The 22,429-nt window shown below is 37.7% G+C and overlaps 1 protein-coding gene across 1 annotated transcript; it reads right to left on the reverse strand.

Annotated features, from left to right (window-relative positions):
• Positions 1-1,832: 1,832 nt before the first annotated feature.
• Positions 1,833-19,366, reverse strand: SPINK1 (serine peptidase inhibitor Kazal type 1). Its single transcript, XM_012456291.3, has 5 exons — positions 19,307-19,366; positions 8,871-9,148; positions 6,831-6,862; positions 5,277-5,383; positions 1,833-1,954 (listed from the first exon to the last, which is right to left on the reverse strand). Exons 2-5 carry the CDS (start codon positions 8,923-8,925, stop codon positions 1,909-1,911), a joined length of 240 nt encoding a protein of 79 aa, XP_012311714.2. The 5' UTR covers positions 8,926-9,148; positions 19,307-19,366; the 3' UTR covers positions 1,833-1,908.
• Positions 19,367-22,429: the final 3,063 nt, after the last annotated feature.

The raw sequence follows: 22,429 nt of genomic DNA on the forward strand, positions 1-22,429 counted from the left end.
CTCCAAGCCTTGTCTCTCCAGACTTGCAGACTGGTTCAATTGGACATGTAAATTTGGAGCATTCAATTATTTAAATTCTGTTACCATAGCAAAGTTCCTTAATATTACGGATGCCCTTCGAGTGTCCTCTGGCATCACAGACAAGGTGTTGGAAGCCATCTTGCATCCGTAACTGCTGTTAGCATGATATTTAATGAGAGCTGTTAGAAGGGGGTTTGGCTGAGGCACTTGGCAGACTACAGCATCCTCTAGCGGTCAGATTTAAACCGCAAGACGTGTATATTCTGAATATCCCAAGAACTTAACCTAAACCTTAGAGTGTCAGGCAACTGTGTTTGGCAAGTGTGGAATAGCTTTTGATTGGTTATTTCTGGTTCAGCGGGTGATCTATTCCCTGCTGTATATTAGAAAACCTGCTGCATCTCAAGCTCTGTTAGCTCTCTACCCAGTTTTCCATTCTAGGCTAGTTCTTCGTGAGTTTGGGAATTCAAGCTGTTTTTTCTTCTTCTTCCTCTTCCCCCTCCTCCTCCTCCTCCTTCTTCTTCCTTCTCCTCCTCCTTCTTCTTTCCCCCTCTTCCTCCTCGTTCTTCTTTTTTAGTAGCTCTAGATACTTTTTTTTTTCTTTTGGGGGCAATTCTTTAGTTTTAACTTATTTGCTGTCCCTGAATATAAACACATATTCCTATTAATAATTCCTATTAAAAAATAGGAAGATGTTATCGGAAGTTCCTATAGAAGAAATAGGCAATGCATAACTCATGTGAGGTGACTGTAGCTTAACAGAAGAAGCATCAGACTTGAAGTCAGTCCTGTATTATAATAAAAGCCTAAGTCTGCTGCTTTGTTTGCTGGCAATATTAAGCAGGTGATTTCACTTAGTTCTAAGTTTACTCATAAGATAAGGATAATCTTACAGGGTTGTTGTGGCTCACAGATAAACCAAAGTGCACTGCACAAAGGTCTCAATGATTGGTTCATCTGATCTATAGTTGCTTTTCTCCTTGTCAGATTATGTTTTGGGAATGGTTTGATAGTAGAAGAGATCATGCCCAAAGTTAATCCGCAATCAGGCCTCCCCACCTACCTGCATCAGGTTAGCACAGCACAAACCCATCAGGCCCTATGAAGCAGATCTCCCAGGAAAGCATAAGATAAAGTCTTCCATTCAAGCCTCAGGTTACCAGGGACAACCTCAGGCTCTACTTTACACTATTCACGTTAGTAACTAATGGGGAACTGTCCCTGCTGGAGAAGGACTAAGGCTAAGTCCAGAAGCTGCTCCATAGCCTTGTTAACAAAACGTAGTATTTTTGTTGTTGTTTCCTCAATGATTCAAATCTTTTTGAGACAATTATGTCTGACTCAAAATCTACATTTTAAGTTAAGTGGAAAAATCTCAAAGGCTAAACTCTATTTCACCAGACAGGCAGCTCTATGCCCATGCACCTGTGCCAGGCACAACAGATGCTCGATCAAATCCCAAGGAAACCTTAAAGAGTTATTTCAATCAGGAAACTGTGATGGGTATTATGTTTCTGGACGGGGTATTTTCCAATTGTTCCTTAAAATGGTAGTCCAGTCCTCTACAGAATTACTTGTGTTCATGATCATCTGCGCTCTACCATTTAATATCTGCAATCACATTTTCTGAGACAGTGACTTCAGAATGTGAGAAAGATGAGGAAGGAAAAGGAATTGTGAGGGAAACCCTGTCTGAAATGACGGGATTGCTGGCATTTTTAAAACTTGGTCTATTCTGAGTCTTGTCCACACCCCCGACCCTGGTATAATCAAACATACCTTTGAATAAAAAGTAAATGGAAACAACAGGGGTTATTTAGATGCATTTATAACAATCAGGCCAACCAGGCCTTGCAGTGACCTGATGAGATTTCAAAACCTTTGTTCTCAGCAAACTCCAGATTTTTTAATGGAAACAGGAACCTGGCGCCTCCTGCAGTAGAGATTAAAAAAAAAAATCAGCTTAAGCTTTACTGACAAAAAAGAAGAAAAACAATGGGGAAAAAAAGCTTCATTTAAAGTAGAGAGGTTTGAGATTTATAATCTTTTATCTATCATTCATTTATCCATTCACTTACTCATTAATTCATTGAATATTTATTGATTACTACTATATACACTAAGGATACAACAGAAAGGAAAAATATCTGTCCTTACAGTTTTTACATATCTAGTGGCATGTTACAGTGAAATTAACCTCAAATCAATTGTTGCATTTTTTGCTCCTGATGCCTCTGCCTTCACCACCAGGTTTCTATCCAAGCTGATGCCTGGGCTGTTGTTGAACCTCCTAATTGACTGATGCTTCATCTTAGAGCTCTGGGGATTCATATCTGTGAGGTCTTGCAAAAGTAAATCATGTCTTTATTCTACATCATTCTTGCCAGATCTAAACATCCTCCCCTCCAGATAAAACCTCTCTGTTTGCCCCACACTACATTCCAAACCAGTTTTCTCTTCTCTAAGCTAAATATCTCTAAATTTTATAATTGTTCCTTAGAAGACTGTTTCCAGGTCTTTAATTTTTCTAACCACTTTTTCTTTGAATATACTGGCTTACAAAAATTCTACTTCTCTGTTCCTGGAGGACATCTGACTTCCATATACTTTTATACAGGCATTTATCTGGACCTTGTTAACTCCCTTTTTTTTTTTTGACAAAGTCTTGCTCTGTTCCCCAGGCTGGAGTACAGTGTGCAATCTTGGCTAACTGAAGCCTCCGCCTCCCTAATTCAAGTGATTCTCCTGCCTTAGCCTTCCAAGTAGCTGGGATTACATGTGCGTGCCACCATACCCGGCTAATTTTTGTATTTTTAGTAGAGATCAGGTTTTACCATGTTGGACAGGCTAGTCTCAACTCTCAAGTGATTTGCCAGCCTGGGCCTTCCAAAGTGCTGAGATTACAAGCATGAGCCACCATGGCCAGCCAGACTTATTTTAAGTTTTCAATGCTTTCTTGTCCCACAATCATTAACTGCTCATAATACTGATTTCCAAATCAGTTAGCATACACAAGCACACACACCCAAACAGAGTAAACAAAAAGAAGCGCTATGCTTTTAACTCTGATTCCATATATTCACTATCGACATATAGCTATTTAAATTTAAATTAGTTTAGGTAATATTAAATATTCAGTTCAGCAGTTGTACTAGCCACATTTACGTTAGTGTTAACCACCTTAAGGCCACTGTTTTGTGGCTAGTGGCTATGTATTAGACAGCATAAACATAGAATATTTCCATCATTATAGGAGGTTCTATCAGAAATACTGGTTTATGGAAAATAGTTTGCCAGTACAGATTCCCTACGAAGATATAGAAGGATGAGAAAAAGTCTTTATTGAATATATTTGCCAAGCACATAATGACCAAGAAGACTGATTTGCAAGCCCTTGTTTGGTATTATCTACTTGTCTCAAACTAGGGTCAGTGTCTGGCTTTATTTACTATGTAATAAGTTTGGGAATTTTAATCAACGGAAATAAAAGGCAATGTCATACATTAGGAAATATGTTGTTTCTGAGAAAGCAACTTTTTGTCTCTAGACCTAAATTTTCTTATCTGAAAATATAGGAAGAGAGGTGATGTTTTCTAGTGTACAAATGTTCCTCCCATATTTACATATTTTTGAACAAACAGAAAGAGTAAGCAGAAACTCGTAGGTTTCAGGGACTAAGCGGATAAGATGTCCCGGCCCTCTACTCAGAGTTTCCTAATGTTTCACTCTAAATGTTGAGTGGCACTTGGAAATTTCCCAAGTCTCAAAGCTACTGTTCTCTTGCTTTCTCCTCCCACTGGATGGAAATATGATGTTTGACCTTAATGTCAAGAACATGGGACATGAGAAAACTAACAAATGGCTTCAAATTCCTTTTACAAGTCCTAATTATGGAAACACATTCACTACAAAGTAGAATACCTAATGTTTTTGGTCTAAAACTTCAGAATATTAGCCCTTTCATCCTGGGGACCTAGTTCCACAATACTTGCTAAACTCTGAGAATTTTCTGAAATGGTTTAAACAGCCCAAGAAGAAGGTTTGCATTATAGGAAAGGGAATTTATGCAGTGGAATATAATGGAAATTTACACAGTCATTTGAGCCCGAGTCAAAGTCTTTAACATCAAGTCAATCCCAGAAAAACTAGTCACTTGTGGAATCCCTTGTATTTCTTTTGTTCATTCCACACCTTTATTTAACCCAGCATGCTCTTTTGATACTGCCAAAATGCAGAACTCTATTTAAATAGTATTCTACTTTTTTTTTTTTTTTTCTGAAATGGAGTCTCTCTCTTGTCACCCAAGCTGTAGAGCAGTGGCACAATCTTGGTTCACTGTAACCTCCCTCTCCCGGGTTCAAGCAATTCTCTGCCTTAGCCTCCCGAGTAGCTGGGATTACAGGTGTACACCACCACGCCTGGCTAATTTTTGTACTTTTAGTAGAGATGGGGTTTCTCCATGTTGGCCAGGCTGGTCTCAAACTTCTGACCTCAGGTGATCCTCCCTTCTCGGCCTCCCAAAGTGCTGGGATTACAGGCATGATCCACCATGCCCAGCGGGTATTATATTCGTTTCCTCGATCCTTTCTTGACCCCTTTCAATAACAAAAACTACGTATCTCTGCTTCACTCCTGTTGCACTTTATTTACTCCACATCTTCTGGCATTTGCCCCAAGTTATAAGAAGCCATCCTGTATGTGCTTATGACGTTTTCTTAGTCATAAGCACAAGTAAGACAGGGAATATTAGCATAATGCTTGACATATGCTAAGGGTTCAGTCGCTGAGTGAAATAGGAAATCTGTGTCGAATCTATTTCACTGTATTCCATTGCTTACTTATGGACACTGAGAAAATAAAGCTTTACTGAAGGTGGCTTTCATATCCATGAGTAAAAATACATTTTTTGTTATCTAACCGGTATAATTTATATTTACATAACTGAGGGCTTTAAAAAACACAATCACTGCAACCATTAATTTTTTTAAATTAAAGGTATTTTATGTGTATAAGATTTATAAAAATCTAAGCTATTGACTATTTTGCTGTAATAAAAAAGTAGTCTTTTAACATACAAGCGATTTTTTAAAAATAATATAATGCTAAATATATAAAAAGGAGAAAAAGAGAGAAATATCTGTTTTTGAAAAAAGTAAATATTTTGCTCCTCTCAGGGGAGGAGTCATATTGTCAGCATATTTAAAGATAACTAACTTAAAATATACAGTTTAAAAGAAACTCAAGTTTGTACTCACTGATTTTCAAGACATAACATGCATTCATTGCCGTAAGTAATTCCATTAGTCCCACAGACAGGGTTGTATATTTTGGTGCATCCATTAACTGCATTGTAACAGTTGGGCTAAAAATAGAATTAAACAGAATCATTTCCCATCATTCTCCATTCTTGAGTTTATAGCAGAATCTCTGAAATGGTTTTAATTTTTCTCGGGCATGACTGTGATTGGGAGAATGATAATGTGTGTGGTAAGAGAAATAACCTAAGATCTGGAGACAGAAAACCTTGTTTTAAGTCATGCCTCTGCTGTTTCTAAGCTGTGTGACATTACAAATTCCTTTGGCCCTTGTGAAACTCAGTCAGTTCTTCTGCAAAATCACTATCTTATAGTGCTGTTGTGAGGTTTATGCAAGATGGGTGAGATAATGTTCAAGTTTTACAATTACTGTGGGTGCCGGCATCTCTCAGGTTGGCCGCACCTTGGGGCATGTTCTTCCTTGAACACTGTAATCCACACACACCGGTCTTCTCTTAGGCACTTAAAGGCATGGGCATCTTCCAGTGTTGGACGTCTTTGCATTCTACTCTAGTAAGAGTTTATAATCCTTTGTCATTGTCCTAAACATTGTCCTAGTGCTTTTGTGTATTATTCTGTTTAAACCTCCTAACTATCCTGTGAACTAAGTATTATATTCTTCTTCAGCTGAAGATAATGAGGCACAAAGCAGTAAAATCAGCCAAGGCCATACAGCTAAGGAATTCCTAGGTTCAGAATTCAAACCTAGACATTAGAGTTTCTGACCTTTAGCTCTTAACTACTTCATTCTACTACATCTCCCCACCACTTACGTTTTGCTAATACTCATTTTATTTTTTTCGGCTCAAAATGACCCTTCACTTACTTAGGAGCACCCTCCCTGATCTCTCTAACTAGGGTAAGTTCGTAATGGCAACAGAACTTTTTCATAACACTTATCACAAATGTAATAATGTATTCATTCATGAACATTTGGTCTATCAGCTGTCTCCCACTAGACAGAAATGTACTGAGAAGAGACACACATTTTCCTCTGGTCTCCAAATTTACTGAAATTACTTTTAAACAAAAAGCAATTGAAAAGGTTAGAATTTGAATATGTTTCTAGAAGGAGAATCTAGTTTATTATTCTCTGTTGTTCATTATAAATTAGAGCTGCACCTTGGTGACTGGGAGAGCTGCATGTCAACGTGGTCAAATTGGCTGTAAGGAAGAAGAGCTACTTGGAGTGAACTTGAGAAGGCTTCCACCCCAAATACTTGTCTACAACTATCACTAGTCTATATAAAAATCCCTGTCACAGTAAGAACTATAGAAGTATATAGCACTTGCTTATGTATCAGTGAAATTGTCCTTCAATATAAGCCTGCGGGGTGGAACTAGTATTACCGTTTACATTTCACAGGTTAACCCTCCCTGGTATTAATACTACCCTTAACTTCAGGCTAAACTGAAAGGTGACAGGCAGGCTGCATTTTTATTGGATCAAACTGTTTCAGCCTGAGAAATAAGAAATTACAAATTTCTCTTTACCTTTCTTCCCTCGGGTTCAGCTCCGGTGTTACCTAGAAATAAATCAGATCTGGTAAGTTGACTCCTAAACAAGAGAAGTCAGATCTGTTCTTTGTCAGAATTCTCTGCTTTCATTGTAGACTGTGACTTCTTTACTGGGCTTTTTAATTCCCCACCCTTTCTGTATTCCATAATCTTCCAAAAGTATCCTGCACCCCTCGCCTGACAAAACCTTAAAAGAATTAAGTAAAACTTTGATTATGACCAAAGTATCTCGATTCGATGTTTTAGAAAGTTGATCAATTTCCTTGAAAATAGAAATTATGTACTTACTGCTGGAAATGTATCAGGCACTGAGCAAATTAGCTTTTGAATGCTCACTAACATTCACAAAACCAGTTACTAGATCTTTAATCTCACAACTAGTAAAGTATAATTTTTATCTCAGTTTACAGATGTAAGTATGGAGAGTTTTTATAATTAGCTGTGAAACAGTTATCACAAGCAGTAACCAGGTCTTCTGATGAAAAATTAGCTTTTTCAATTACATTTAAATCCCCTTTTGTAAGTAATGTTAAAAAAATAGAATTCTTTTGCCAACTCACCATAAGTTCTCAAAGAGCTATTTCCAACAGTTGTATCATATGGACTATGGGTCCAACTCACATTTGCAGAGTTTACAGGTAGTCAAAATAGCTCATCTGCATTCCCCAGAAAATAACAGAAGTTTTGCTGACAACATGTAGGGAATGATAACTGTGGATGAGTTCATGGAAGGGAAGGGGAACTAATTTGATAGCATCCAAATGAGGAAATATTGGTGAGATTTAATTTTAATATCGACAATCTTTGAGGTGATCTGGGTAAGGAGGTAGTTCTTTGTATCTAAATGTAATGAAAATTAGTGAGGCATCTATGATAATGGTGAAGTTCCCCTGGGATAGTCAGAACTTGATGTTGTTGGGGGCCCACTGGCTTTTAGAATCTAATTGAGTCTAAAAACTGATGAGCAGGTGCTCATCACAGGCATCTGTTTGTATTAATTAACATGCATGAGCAGGGGAAAAGGGAACACTGACTGCTGCCATAAATATTCAGCTAATACAACAAACAACATTCTTCCTTTTCTTAGCAAAGTGCTGATTTGGCTCTCCGTAGGATCCTTCACTACATCAGAAGTGAAGTTAAAAATGTTAATAAATTCCAGTGATAAAAAGGAAACTGATCTTGACTCTGCGGGTTCAGAGTTGTCTGTCAACGTTGTCAAGTTGCAGTTGGGGGTATATGTGCACCATCTATTCAAGCAGAATGTTTCTTTTCAAAACACTCTGCTGATCAAAAATAATTTTTTTAAGTAAAACATGTAACTTTGTTTGTAGTCAACATAATTTACATTGCAAGAAAATCCTATGGAATCTACAAAAAACCAAAATTTTAGAATTAGTGAATTTAGTAACACTACAGTATATAATGTAAATACACAAAACACAGTTGTATTTCCAGATACTGATAAAGAAATCCCAGAAATTGAAAATAGAAAAATTCCCTTTATATCACATATATTAGCTATTCAGGAATAAATCTGACAAACTATACATGATTCCAGTATACTGAAACCTATACAATACAAAAAGAAATTTTTAAATCAGTCAAATCATGCCTTTTATACTGAAGAACTGGAAGCCATTTTATATGTTTTATGCAATTCCATAAGAATTTAAAAATTGTAATTTGGCCTTACACATTAAAGAATTAGAAGTATACTTAAAATATTTTTACCCTTTTTTCTCTACCACATTCCTCCAAAGGGTCAGCCATATCACTAGAGAAAAACCACTTTATCTCTGGGCAATTCTTACTAGGAGACTTGTTTTCCTTATAGTAGGTTAAAAAATCCCTTTTAAAAAATAATTCTTATCTGTTGACCTTATTTCATCTTACCCAGTCCAAAAGATCTCTCAAAGACCAGACTACATAAAAAATCCAGAAGATAACGTGCTGCACAAAGCAACAGCTCAGAAAGGTTTTATTCGAATTTGAAAAATATGCAAAAACACTTACCAGATAGACTCAACAGGACCAAAGCACTGAGAAGACAGATGCCTGTTACCTTCATGGCTGAAATTCTGCGTCCAGAGGTCAGTTGAAAACTGCACTGCACCTGCCACGTCTCCTCAGAAGCCTGGGACTGGAAGGGTCGTATGGCAGATGGCAACAAGGCCCCACCTGCCAGACTATATCACAGATCTCCCTGGTTATTGATTGACTTTGAGTCGTAGCCTGGCCTCCAGGTTCTAGGAATGTCACCTGTGTAAGAAAGGTAAAAGGACCCAGGGGGCCTGAAACATGCAAGACAAATATTTTGTCAGAAAAATGGTTCTGGTGGTTAGTTAGTTTAATCCCTAATGCCTTCTATGTTTGTGGGAATGTGATTCCATTCTCAAGCTCGTTTTCTCACCTTTAAGGTGAACTCAAAGATCTCTTCTACTCTGTAGTTCTGGATAGATGAGCAGGTATGGATAGATGAATAGATATGAATAGATGAGCAGGTATGGATAGCTGAAAGGCCCTCTCCATTCTTTCTACCTTTCCTCCACTCTTCTTTTCTTATTCTTTGTTCTCTTTTCTCTATTTTTCCATCACCCATTCACAAAGCCTAAAGTAGCTGATGGAGTGGCAGATGAGAGAGAGAGCAAGAGAGAGAGAGGACTCGGTTCCCTAAAGTGTGTATTCTGGAGCTAGAGGTTGCTTGTTGGGGCCACTTTTGCTGTGCTTCTGTGTATTCATCTGGAAACTGAAATAATAATAACATCTAACTCAAAGGGTTACTCTTTCATTGGAGACTGTGTGCTGGGTGTCTACCATGTGTTGTTAGAGGACAGTTCTCCATTCTCTCTCATGTTTGTGTGTCTTATGAGCAGAGGTACTGATTACCTTTGTTTCAGACTATCTTTTTAACGGGTGTTTGCGCACCCTTAAAATAACCTTAGAAAATATGTAACTTCTCCATCTGCATCAAAAGGCAGGTTTGTTTACTATTTAGCATAATAAAGTTAATATCTCCCGCTAGGGCAAAGCTCATGTTAATTGCCCTTTTTAAAACATTTCGGGGTTTAAGAGCTTAGCCTTGCTTTCCTTTAACACACTGTACTTTCTCTTCGAGTAACACTTGATGCTCTTCATATTGCCCTGTGGAAATTGGGGCTTGGGAAACTAGAACAAATTCCAACACTCTGACTGTTGCTATGGAATAATTAAGTCCCTTATCTCTGAGCCAGGAATCTGTGCCTTCTACCAGAAGCCATTGTAATGTGGCAGGCTAACTTCTTACCCTCCAAGTAGGATGAAATCTGAAATCCTTCTCAAGTCATGACAAGAACTATATTTATCTCTTGGGACAAATCAGTAAACAAAAATAATAATCTCTGTCTTCATGGAGTTTCCATTGCATTTTTGTTGAGGGAGACAGGTGACAAAAAATAATAAATGATTATAAAATACATCAGATAAATATTATGGAGAAAATGATAGGAAGGAAAAGGGTGCTAGAGAGTTTAGGAGCTATCTATCAGCGTAATCAGAGAAGGTCTTGCTTTTCAGGTGACATCAAACAGAGACATGAAGGAAATGAGGATTTGAACTAAGCAATTACTCCAAGGATGTGCATTCCAGACAGAGAGAATAGTAAATGCAAAGGCTCTGAGGCTGACGCTGGCTTGGCATGTTTGAGAAATATCCAGGAGGACAGTCTGGCTTGAGCAAAGTGATCAAGGGCAAAATGGGAGATCAAATAAAGGAAGCAGTGAGGGTCTGTATCTAGTGCAGGCTAGAGTCAGGACTTTGGTTTTTATCAAAGGGAAGCTTTGGAAGTGTTTAGTTCTTGACACCATTATTTGGATATCTTACAGATACCTCAAATCTCATATGTCCTGTACTACTATTGTAATCTTTCACCACAATACTTTTGTCTTTACTCTCCCTACAGCTTTTTTTCTTTCCAGTAGATCACTCAAGCCCAAACCTCATTGTTCTCCCTGATACTTCCCTTTCCCCTTTCTATGCATCATCTTCCACACTTTGCTACTAAGTTGGCTTCTTGGATCCATGTACAAAATAACCTCAATCCCGGACACTTCCCATCAGCTTCCACTGTCATATCTAAGATAATGCCACCATTTCCCCCTGGGTTTCTGCATCTCCTTCAAAGAGTTTCTCGATATTTATTTTTATTTCTTCCTTAAAGCTGCTGCCCTTAGAATGGTGAAGGGATCTTTACGGCTGCAAATTTGATCATGTCTCTGTCCAGTTTCTCATTGTTCAAAATACTCAGAAAGAATTTAGGTTCTACATGACTTGGCTCCTTACTGTCTTTATTCCCCAACAGGTTCTTCCTTGCTCAATCTGGTCATTTCCTTGCTACATTGGTCATTTCTCTGTTACCCTTTACTAGGACCAAAAACAAAACAAAAAAGCTTTTCACCTTCTAAGGTTAAAAGGTTAAATGGTATTTTCTCATGAAGCCATTCTTTCTTTACTTCTTTCTGCATCTAGACCAATCCGTCCTATTGTGTGATTTCATAAAAGCCTTCACTGCATTTAAAATAATTCTAACTCTATAGCTCTTTGTATAATTATTACACATCTTTTTATTTTTAGGGAGCAAATACAGTTGCTTTATTTATTGTAGCACCTAACAAAGTGTCTGGGAAATAGTAGATACTAAATAAATACTTGCTGAAAACATAAATTAAGTGAAAAATGCATATATTTCTGAAGATCAAGATTTATGCCTTGTTCATTTCGGTGTCTCCAGTGCCTCTGGTTAAGTAATTAGTCATTGGTTCATCATTTGGCCTTTTATTCATTCAACTATTAGTATATTCAAATATTCATCAAGTCCCTGCTATGTAAAAATTTTTGGCAGAGTTCTAGGGAAATGACTATGATGTCTGCCCTCACAGAGTTTAGTCTTAGCATTGACAGCTATTGGTTGAATCTGATTTGATTTGATTTGAGATGAAAAGATATTGGTTCTTTTCATCTTAAATCATTATTTAAATGGTAGTTTTGTTGCTAGTAAGAAACTTCCAATAACCACTGATAAGGAGTGTTAATATGTGAAAAACGGATTTTTTTCTTGTGTCTCACAAGCAGTGTGGGGGGAAGGGAACTGGCTGGGATTTGGTAACAGAAACTCTTTAGATAATAGTAACATCAGTAATAACTTTAGATTTAGGCCTGCCTGATGCCAAAGCCTGGGTTCTTTTCACCAAACAGTGCTTTTTAAACATTTTGACTGTGAACATAAAGTAAAAATTTTGGATTATGGCCTAGTATATGTAGACCTGTGAACAGACAAACACAGTTGTTAAAAAATAAAACAGTCTTATTATATGTGAGGACTCTTGATGCTTTTTTATTCTATTCCATTTCGGTTCACCAATCCTAATCTGCAATTAGAAAAACATTTCACTGCAGAAACGTATCCTGTGGACCCCAAACAATCTTTTTTTTTTTAAATCACTACAATACTAAGAAATCATTCTAGTTAGACACTGGCCCTAAGTTTGTGATAGGAAATGGCCTTGTGTAGACAGCAAGTTAAAGAGGATAAACAAAACGCATGGAGACAGAGGCCTGTCTCCAATTATAAATCTGCCGTTTCAACTGTGACATGACTGGGTAAAACAGTGTTCTCAATTACAAAAATACACATACAGTATTCTTTGGTGTGAGAATAAACCTAGAAACTGTAAGTAAATATTGTGCCAAAATATTATTCTTCACATCTCCAGAAATTATAATTGCTAGCTAGTAATAATATCACCCTCTTTGCATGAATTAGAATAATAGAAAATATATTGAGGCCTCATATGATCAACTCTTGACAGAATAAATATTGTTTGCCCTGGGAGATAAGGAATGCTCTGACCAGAGAAATCCTGCTACTGTGCTAGACTATCAGTCATATTGAATGTGTTCACATTGCTCAACCTTGTGTAAATTTCTTCCTTCTTTACCTCTCTGAGTACATATTTATGCATGACTATCTTTGAGAACTCAAGCAAACATATTATGACGTACTCCCCTCTGATTCAAGGACTAATTATTTACCCAAGTAAAGAAAGATGACAAAACTCAAGAGAATTGCTCTAATGAATGTTGTTAATACATGCTAGAATGGGAATGTTGGCCTGGCACCTGTTGATTTTCACATTCTGTGCCCAAAGTTTAACTAGTAAGAAAAATGACAGAAACTACAGCTATACAGCTTATTATATTTAGCCTGGCATTTGGAGACCTCCTTGACATTGCTGCATCTTAATTCTTCAGCTTGTATTTTTCATTACTTAGGGAACTTCATGACTTTTCATAAATGACCTCTTGTTTTTATTTCACTGCTTGTTCTCCAAATAGGTTCCATGGTTTCGAATGTATCCATCCTCTACAGCTTGGCTAAAATGTCTATGGTGCTTGATGGAATTAGGAATGATGTTCTCACTTTCCTTTGCCTCTCATAGCAGTTTGTAAAGCTATCACTTAATAATTACATAGATTGCCTCCTCCTCATCATCATTATCACTATAACCACTACTAATATTTTTCAAAAGTTGCTATTCATCAATTACTGCAGTATTTTATTTTCATCATTTTAATCCCAATAGCATTGTTATTTATCTTTTATATGAAAGGAAAATAAAGCACAGAGATTTCAGTTTTCTTGTTCTTGGTCATAGAGACCATATTTACTGATTGTGTGTGTGTATGTGTGTGTGTAAACTGAATGTCATGGTTAGAACATTGGATTAAACTCCAAGAAGCCAGGATTCTTAATTTAATACTGTCATTGACAAACTGATGTTTTGCAAGGTCCCTTTACTGCCTTCAACTTCCTTAGTTAGGTATATGTATTACAAATACCTTCTACTGAGTAGCTTAAATTTTCACCCTCTTAATATCTTTTGAAGAACAAAAGCTCTGAATTTTAAACGAGTCCAATTCAGCAATCTCTTCCCTTCTCATATGTGTTTTTATGTACCCTGTTAAAGAAAAATTTTCCTGCTTCAAAATCATGAAGATATTCTATATAATTCTAGAAAATCTATAATCCACTGTAACTAATTTTTGTGAATGGCATGCATGAGTGTCCATATTCCATTTTTCCCACATAGATTTGTGGATAGTCAAGCCATGTTCAATGATTGAAAATATCACTGTAATTCAGTGTCATTCTTGTCAGAAACCATGTGGCCATATAATGGTGATTATGTTTCTAGATCCTATTCTCTTTTGTCTGTCCTTGCTCAGATACCATATTTGACTTTTCACCCAATATACTTTGCTTGCCCCTCCTGTCACTCAGTTACTCCTCCAGAATGCACCTCCCTTTTTATTGTTATGCACACTAGATAGCAGCCTTCTCTCTCATGATGCCTTTTCTTTGCTATTGGTAAATGTCTCTTGACTCTAAGGAGGCCCACAGAGAATGTGGGAAATCTACCTTGACCTATCTTTCAGATCACTTTGGTTTAATTGAAACAGGGTCTTTATCTGATACCACTAAGAATCTAACTGGAGTTGAAATGGTCTTCTCTTTCTTGGGCTTGCTTTTTGATAGTCCAAGAGTGTTGAAGATAGTGGAGATTAGCAAATCACTGTGTCAGTGAGGGACTGAGCTTGGATACTCCTCATGAGTCCAATCAACTGGCTGTTTTAGCATCATCATCGTCATCATCATCATCATCATCAGTCCCATAGTTACCCTTAGGGAATGTGAATGCATTTTTTTTTCAACAACACAGTTTTAAGGCCAAGTTAATGTTAGCTGATTGTGTCAACATGCCTTTCCAGAGTCTGAAATCTTTCACTAGAATAGCTATGTTCCTCCTAGGATGGAGGAGGATAAGATTCATCCATTTCAACTCTCCCTCTGATGTTTAAATTCTGTCTGTTCACTAGAGGGTGTCTAGCCAATGCTGAAATCCTCAGGTGATGGGGAATGGCAGTTCCTTACCATGAACTGAAGCCTGTCTTTCTGGAATTTCCATCTAATTTTCCTAATCTTTGACTATAAAACAATTCTGCTTTATTGTCTACATGCTTCTTCTTCAAATATTTGTTAATAACTACTATAATCCACTCTAAAAATTCTGCTTTTGCAATATAACCCAGTCCATCATTACTTATCATTTGATACTGTCCCAAGATTTTCTTCCTTAGAATGGTTCCATGAGTCTTTGTGCTTTCTAAAGAGGACAGCCTACAATGTTCTTCCCGAACAGTTTATCCAGTGTAGTGACCTCCAGTGCCCTCCTCCTCAACTCACTGTGAGCACTAAGACCTGAATAATGATGTCTAAAATCTTGTTCATTATCTTTCAACTCTAAGTTATACTTTTAATTACCTTGTGACATGAACTCATGAACTTTATCTACATCTTTTTTTTTTTTTCTCCTAATGAGACGCTGCTAAGTTTCTTCTTTCAGTTTCAGTTCTGTCCTTTTGCTGGCGCTCAGCACATCAGTTTCTCTGGGGTAAACCAGATGGGGAAATGCCTCAACCTCGCCACTTCCTTTGCTCATGGCAATTTTATAACTAATGTACTTTTTATTCAACAAACGCTTATCTAGATTTAATATATGTTGAGTGTTGGTAGAAGAAATATGTAAATTTCATTTAAAATAAATTACAAAGTAAACAAAAGGTGAGGAAATGGAAACAAAGAAAACAACCTCTGTTTCAATAAGTTTTGCTTTGACAGAAGTAGAGAAGGGAGGTGTTGCTGAAAGTGGACATGGAATTAAAAAGAGTTTTAAGGTGGGAAACCACATACTTGAAATGTGGATGTTTGAAGACAGCTATGTGGCCCATTACGAATGATCTTTTATAAAGCCTCAAAACGCTTATTTCCTTTAATCAGTAACTAAGGTGGAAAGAAAATAATGCCATAAACCCTTTATAGAGCCTTCTAGTATTCAACATATGAAAGGCAAGCGATAACTATTTACGATTGGGGTAGTAAGGAAGAAAACAGCTTAAGACCATCATATTTTTGAACAAAGTACTGCTTAGAAAGATCAAAAGGAGCTGTAGAGCTCAAAAGGAAAATTTCTCCCAGGACCAGGAATTCTAGCAGCATATTTCCAAATACAGTTACTGAAGAAGCATTTTTTGGAATCATGTGAATGTGGTTTTGCCTGCTTTGGCTGCTCCCATGGGTGCAAAGCTGGAATGGTGATCCTCTGCCACACAGAAAGGGTTGCCCCCTCCTCTATGTAAACTCTGCACTTAAGTGTGTCTCTGCTATAGCACATTAAACCGGAAATTCTAATTTTTCATTTTTCTTATTTGTCTCCTTTACTAAACTCCTGAATGTCATGCATGGCCTTTTATCTCCAGAGTCAAGTACACTGTTAGATCCAGTGGCACCTGATAACATGGGTGAAATCCATGTCTTCTAAGCATTTGTGGGCATAGCAGACTTTAATAAGATTGCAAAGGTATGGTGGAGGGAATTGCATCACACACTAGACCACAAAATATTTATAAAAACATATCGGCCTTTATAACTACTCTTAATGGGAAGTATTTCGTGGTCATTTCCCACCAAGCAGTATCCAAACTCACAAATGTTGGTTACTCCTTCTTTATGCTCTTTTCTACCCTCTCCAGCCAGGAATGAAACAACCAGTTTCTTTCCTTGTTTAGAACAGAACCAGATGACATCTTGGCTCTGGAGATAACCACATCCAACAAGTTCTTTTCAGGATATTTTCCCAAAAAAGACAATTCTGAGGGAATAAAGCCTTTTGGGCCAATGGGGAAGTTTTTGCAACCCCTGGCATGGGAGGAGGTCAACATGGGTACTTCAACCATATCAGGAGGCCGTGTTCAAAGTTTCAGTTAGCAGCCGAAAGTTACTATTCAACTACGTTCTGATACTGCCTGCAAGTTCAATAGAAACTAGGAAACAAACAACCGTCAGAAAGAGAAAATTAGACGACTCATGGTCACAAGCCCTTTCCCCACTCAAGACTAGGGAACAAACACTCAGCAACTCAAAATTACTTGGAGATGTAAGCCCAGGCAGCCATGGCCAACAACGGCAACCCCTTGAGGTCTCCTTCACTTTCACTTGTGCGATAAACTGCATTGCTGCTCACTCTCTTGGTCTGACAACTCTTGTTTAAGAGCTGTAACACTCACCATGGGGTTAAGCCTCTCTGTTCGATTCTGTGAGCAAGGAAAGGGAAGAACCTGAACGCAGAGCCCACGCTGGGCATGGAGAAAGGCCCTTCTCAGGGCCATCCTTGAACCCAGCAACCATGTTTTCAGCCACGGTTCTTTCTCTAAAATAAATTCTGATGCCAGCTGTAAAGATAATAACATTTCCAGCTTGTTGTTTAATGACTGAAAGTCTAATCTTTGGAGAAAGACAGACCTCAGTTCAAACCTCTATGTGACTTTGAGCTAACCTTCACAATTATGATCCTTAGTTTTCACATTTTTTCCTCCAAATCCCCTCAGGCTGGATGGGTTTTGAAAGTCAATTTTTTTTGTGAACTTTAAAAAAGTTATATGATGCGGGACAGAAAGCCCAGTGGTGCCTGGCACAGCACTATTTAATCAAATATGCCAATAATTCTTTGGCAAAACATATCGCGTAAAGAAAATAATTATACTTACATCATCTCTAGACAAATTTCGCTGTCAAATAAGTTACAGAATGAAACAAGGCAAAAAATTCTGGTTTTTGGATCTCTGTGGGTTTGAAATGATGAATTAGGGACTGTGGACCTGTAGCTTCTTCGTGGAGTTGTTATGAGAAATAAAAAGGATAATGCCTTTACGTAGGGCTTATAGCTCAGACCAGGACAGCAAGAGCTTAATAAATGCTTGTGCCTACTACTACTATTGCTGCCATATGATGGCTCATGTCAAATCTGAGATCAACTACCTGCCCTTTCTCTTTCCTTTTATTGGTATAATCTTTCCTTATTGTATGTTTAATTTACAGGAAACTTCTGAAACTGCTGTTACATTAACTTCTTTTGTTGTTGTTGTTTTGAGACTGAGTCTCACTCTGTCACCCAGACTGGAGTGCAGTGGCGCGATCTTGGCTTACTGTAACCTCCTTCTTCTGGGTTCAAGTGATTCTCCTGCCTCAGCCTCCTGAGTAGCTGAGATTACAGGTGAGCACCAGAATGCCCACTTAATTTTTGTATTTTTAGTGGAGAGAGGATTTCACCATGTTGGCCAGGCTGGTCTCGAACTCCTCACCTCAGGTGATCCACCTGCCTCGGCCTCCCAAAGTGCTGGGATTATAGATATGATCCACTGAGCCCGGCCACATTGACTTTTCTTACAGGGACAAGCCGTCTGTGTTGGAGGCCGCCTGTCTTGAACCCAGAAGAGTTTTGCGAATGCCTCCCATCAGCTTTTTTCAGTGATAGACCTCTAAGTCTCATTTTTCAGCAGCTTTGCTCTTCTCACAATCTGGAACTAATCCCCTACAGCAATCATTAACAGCAATCATTAACTAAATGTTCAAACATAAGACAAGGAAGCATCTAGTTGAGAAACATGTTTACTGGAAGAAAAAAAAATATTTTTGTAACATATGAAAACCAAAGAAGAATTCTATAGCTAAAGATAGTGATGTATATCTGGGGCCAAAAGATCAATTAATGAATAACCACATTTCAGATAAGGAAGTTCAGATGAGTGTGGAACAACCACAGCAAGAAGGAGAGTGTATGAAGATCGTGAAAACAATTTCAGTAGATTCTGGCTTCTGGTCCCACACTCTTAATCAAACCTCTTACATTTTATTAATGAATTTATTCTTGCCAATTCATATGACCTTTTTTTACCCTTTCTCTCTTTTCTTGATGTATTGTATATGTCTCCAGACTCTAGTTGGCTTCACTGTACGGTAGAACATTTCCACATAATGTCCTGATATCATTTTAAACATACTTTATAAAACACATCTGATTACATTTTTTTTTTGACAATTCTCCTTTCCCAAATTTCTCCAGTTCTCTTGAGAGCATTGTCATTATTTCAAATCTTAGGTTTACAGTCTCCTTGGAACTTGTTCTTTGGTTTTGCATGGCCCTTGATCTAATCTGTCATCAATCTTCCTAATTCATCTTTCATCTACATTCATCTTTCTATTCATCTTCCATCACTCCAGGCCTGGGGTATTTCCCCATGGTTTTTCAGATGGTCTCTCCTACTTGCTATAGGCTATGCATCTCATGGTCCTGAAGAGGCAGAGGACCTGGACTGGCAACTTGATCTGCCACTCACCAACACTGTGATCTCTGTCCCCTCTTTTTCTCACCAGCCTTCTATCTCCCCTAACATAGTCACTGTATTAGTCTGTTCTCATGCTGCTAATAAAGACATACCCAAGACTGCATATTTTATAAAGGAAAGAGGTTTAACTGACTCACAGTTCCACATGGCTGGAGAGGCCTCAGTAAACTTACAATCATGGCAGAAGGAGTAGCAAACACATCCTTCTTCACATGGCAGCAGCAAGGAGAAGTGCCAAGCAAAGGGGAGAAAAGTCCCTTATAAAACCATCAGACATTGTGAGAACTTACTCACTATCAAGAGAACAGCATTATGGTAACCACCCCACATAATTAAGTTACTTCCCTACTGGGTCCTTCCCACAACACATGAGGATTATGGCAACTACAATTTAAGGTGGGGATACAGCCAAACCACATCAGTCATCAAACCATGTTAAACCTACTTCCAAAATCTTGACTCTGTCTCCATATTTATTTTACTGATTCTTCCTTCATTCAGACCATTATCAACGTGTTAAAGTTGCCTAGCTGTTCTCATTGCATCCTGCTATTTTAAAAATTTAAATGTATTTTAGGATAGTTTTAGATTTGTCAAAAAATTGAAAAGTTCATACAGAAGATTTATGTATATCCCTAACCCAGTTTTCCTTATTCTTAACATTTTACATTGCCTGGGTACATTTTTCAAAACTACAAAACAAACACTGGTATATTACTATTAATTAAACACCATACTTCATTATGATTTCTACTAAACACACTTCATTAGTTTTTCTACTAATGTCCTTTTCCTGTTCCAGGAGCCCATCTAGGATACAACATCACATTTAGTGGTTGTGTTATCTTAGTCTCTTCTGTCACAGTTCAGAAAAGACTAAGGAAACACAATCATTAAATATGGGAAAAAAATGAGGAATAACTGATTTTCCTTAGTCTCTGATTTGTGACAGAAGAGACTAAGGAAAATCAGTTATTCCTCATTTTTTATTACTTGGGTAAGTTTTGAGTAGTCAGGTATTTTTTCAAATATCCCTCAATTTTTTTAATCTTTTTTTTTTTTTTTTTTTTTATCACGAGTAGACTGGAGTTAGGGATCTGGGGAAAGAACTTCCAAATTAACGAGATCAGATACGTTTCCCGTCAGACATTACGGATACATGCTATTAATATGACTTGTCATACGTGATGTTAAACTTTATCATCTGGTCCAGATGGTGTTTCTCAACTGTAAAACTAGTTTTGACCTTCTTTTCATAGCCTATTATTTGGAAGAAAGCCAGTATGTGCAGCCCACATTGGGGAGTGGGGAGTTAAGCTTCATCTCTTTGAGAGAATAGTTCCGTAAACTATTTCAAATTTCTCTATAAAGAACATATGTCTCTTCCCCTTATTGATATATTTTTATGTATTCAGTAAAAGATTTATATCTGCATAAATACTGAGACAAATGAGTACGAAGTCTCGTGAATATGTATTTAATATTTTGGTTATGATTCAATAGTATATTATTTATTTTGGTGATCAAATTTTTCCAGGTTTGGCCATTCGATTGGGTGAGCTTTCAGACTGGCTCCTATAGCCCCTGACATACTTTTATTTTACATTTATTTTGGTTTTTGAGAATTTTATTTTTGGGCACTACAAGATGCTCAACTCTGTCTCTCTGTCTGTCTGTCTCTCTCTTTCTCCATATATATATATATATATATATATATTAGTTTTAAGAAAACATTTAAAATTTTTATTATATATTTTTAAGGTGTACAATATGATGTTTTGATATACATAGTTAAACGACTACTATGTATATCAAACCAATTAACACATTCATCATATCACATAGTTACCTTTATTTAAAAAAATGATACCAGCACTTAACATCTATCTACTATCCTAATTTCTGGGGTATACAATGAAATATTATTAATTATAGCCTTCATGGTATATATTAGGTATTCAGACTTTTTTTTTTTTTTTTGAGATGGAGTGTTGCTTTGTCACCCAGTCTGGAGTGCTGTGGTGCAATCTTGGCTCACTGCAACCTCCAACTCCTGGGTTCAAGAGGTTCTCCTGCCTCAGCCTCCTGAGTAGCTGGAATTACAGGTGCACACCACCATGCCCTGGTAATTTTTGTATTTTTAGTAGAGACGGGGTTTCACCACGTTGGCCGGGCTGGTCTTGAACTCCTGACCTTATGATCTACCCACCTCGGCCTCCCAAAGTGCTGGGATTACAGGCGTGAGCCACTACGCTTGGCTGATATCTGTACTTTTTCCTTCTGTATAACTTTGTACCCTTCGGCCTCCCTATTCCCAGAATAATCCTGCAACTCCCTTACTTAAAACTCCTTTTTGCAATTATGATAAAATGCAAATCACTAGCATTATATAATAGATTCTTTGTGATTTACTCCTTGCTTATGAACACATCCATCTGTATCTCAGTTTAAATTTCAGCTATTCTGGAAACTGGATCCCTTCCTTACACCTTATACAAAAATTAACTCTAGACGTATTAAAGATTTAAACATGAGGCCTAACACCATAAAAACTTTAGAAGAAAACCTAGACAATACCATTCAGGACACAGGCATGGGCAAGGACTTCATGACTCAAACACCAAAAGCAATGGCAAAAAAGCCAAAATAGACAAATGGAATCTGTAAGGTTTGTTCTCGCCGAGTTTAAAAAGAAGAAACTGAGGTCAGCACAAGAAGATCCAATGTGAAGGGTTTATTCAGGCTCCCAGGTGAGGTTCTGTGGTCTGACAGGAGGGGGTGGAGAAGTCGCATGGACTCCTTTCAGATGTGGGGTTTTATAGGGAGTGAAGGAGCTCAATTGGTTTGGGAGAGCAGGGTGTGGGCAAAGTAGGACTACTATTAGGTATGGTTACAGGACTTTGTTTGCATACAGGACTCAGCTGCTATTGGCTAGTAAAACTTGACTGCTATTGGCTATTAAGACTTAACTGCTATTGGTCAATAAGACTTGACTGCTATTGGCTAGCAAGAGGCTAGGGTTACAAGACCTTGTTTGCATACTGGGCTCTTTAAGGGAAGGCCAGGCTGTGCAAGCAGGGGAGAAGGGAACATGCCAGAGCATGTCTGAGCTTTTGGAAAAAAAGAGGGGGGTCGTGCATCGGAGCTCCCAGCGAGGCAACTGGCCTTACAGAATCTAATTAAACTTATGAACTTCTGCACAGTAAAAGAAAATATCAATAGAGTGAACTGGCAACCAACAGAATGGGAAAAAAATTTTGCAATCTACCTATCTGACAAAGGGCTAATATCCAGAA

This window comes from Aotus nancymaae, unplaced genomic scaffold (genome assembly GCF_030222135.1).
Source record: "Aotus nancymaae isolate 86718 unplaced genomic scaffold, 86718_ANA_hifiasm-v0.15.2.pri h1tg000064l_1, whole genome shotgun sequence".
Classification (NCBI taxonomy): Eukaryota; Metazoa; Chordata; class Mammalia; order Primates; family Aotidae; genus Aotus; species Aotus nancymaae.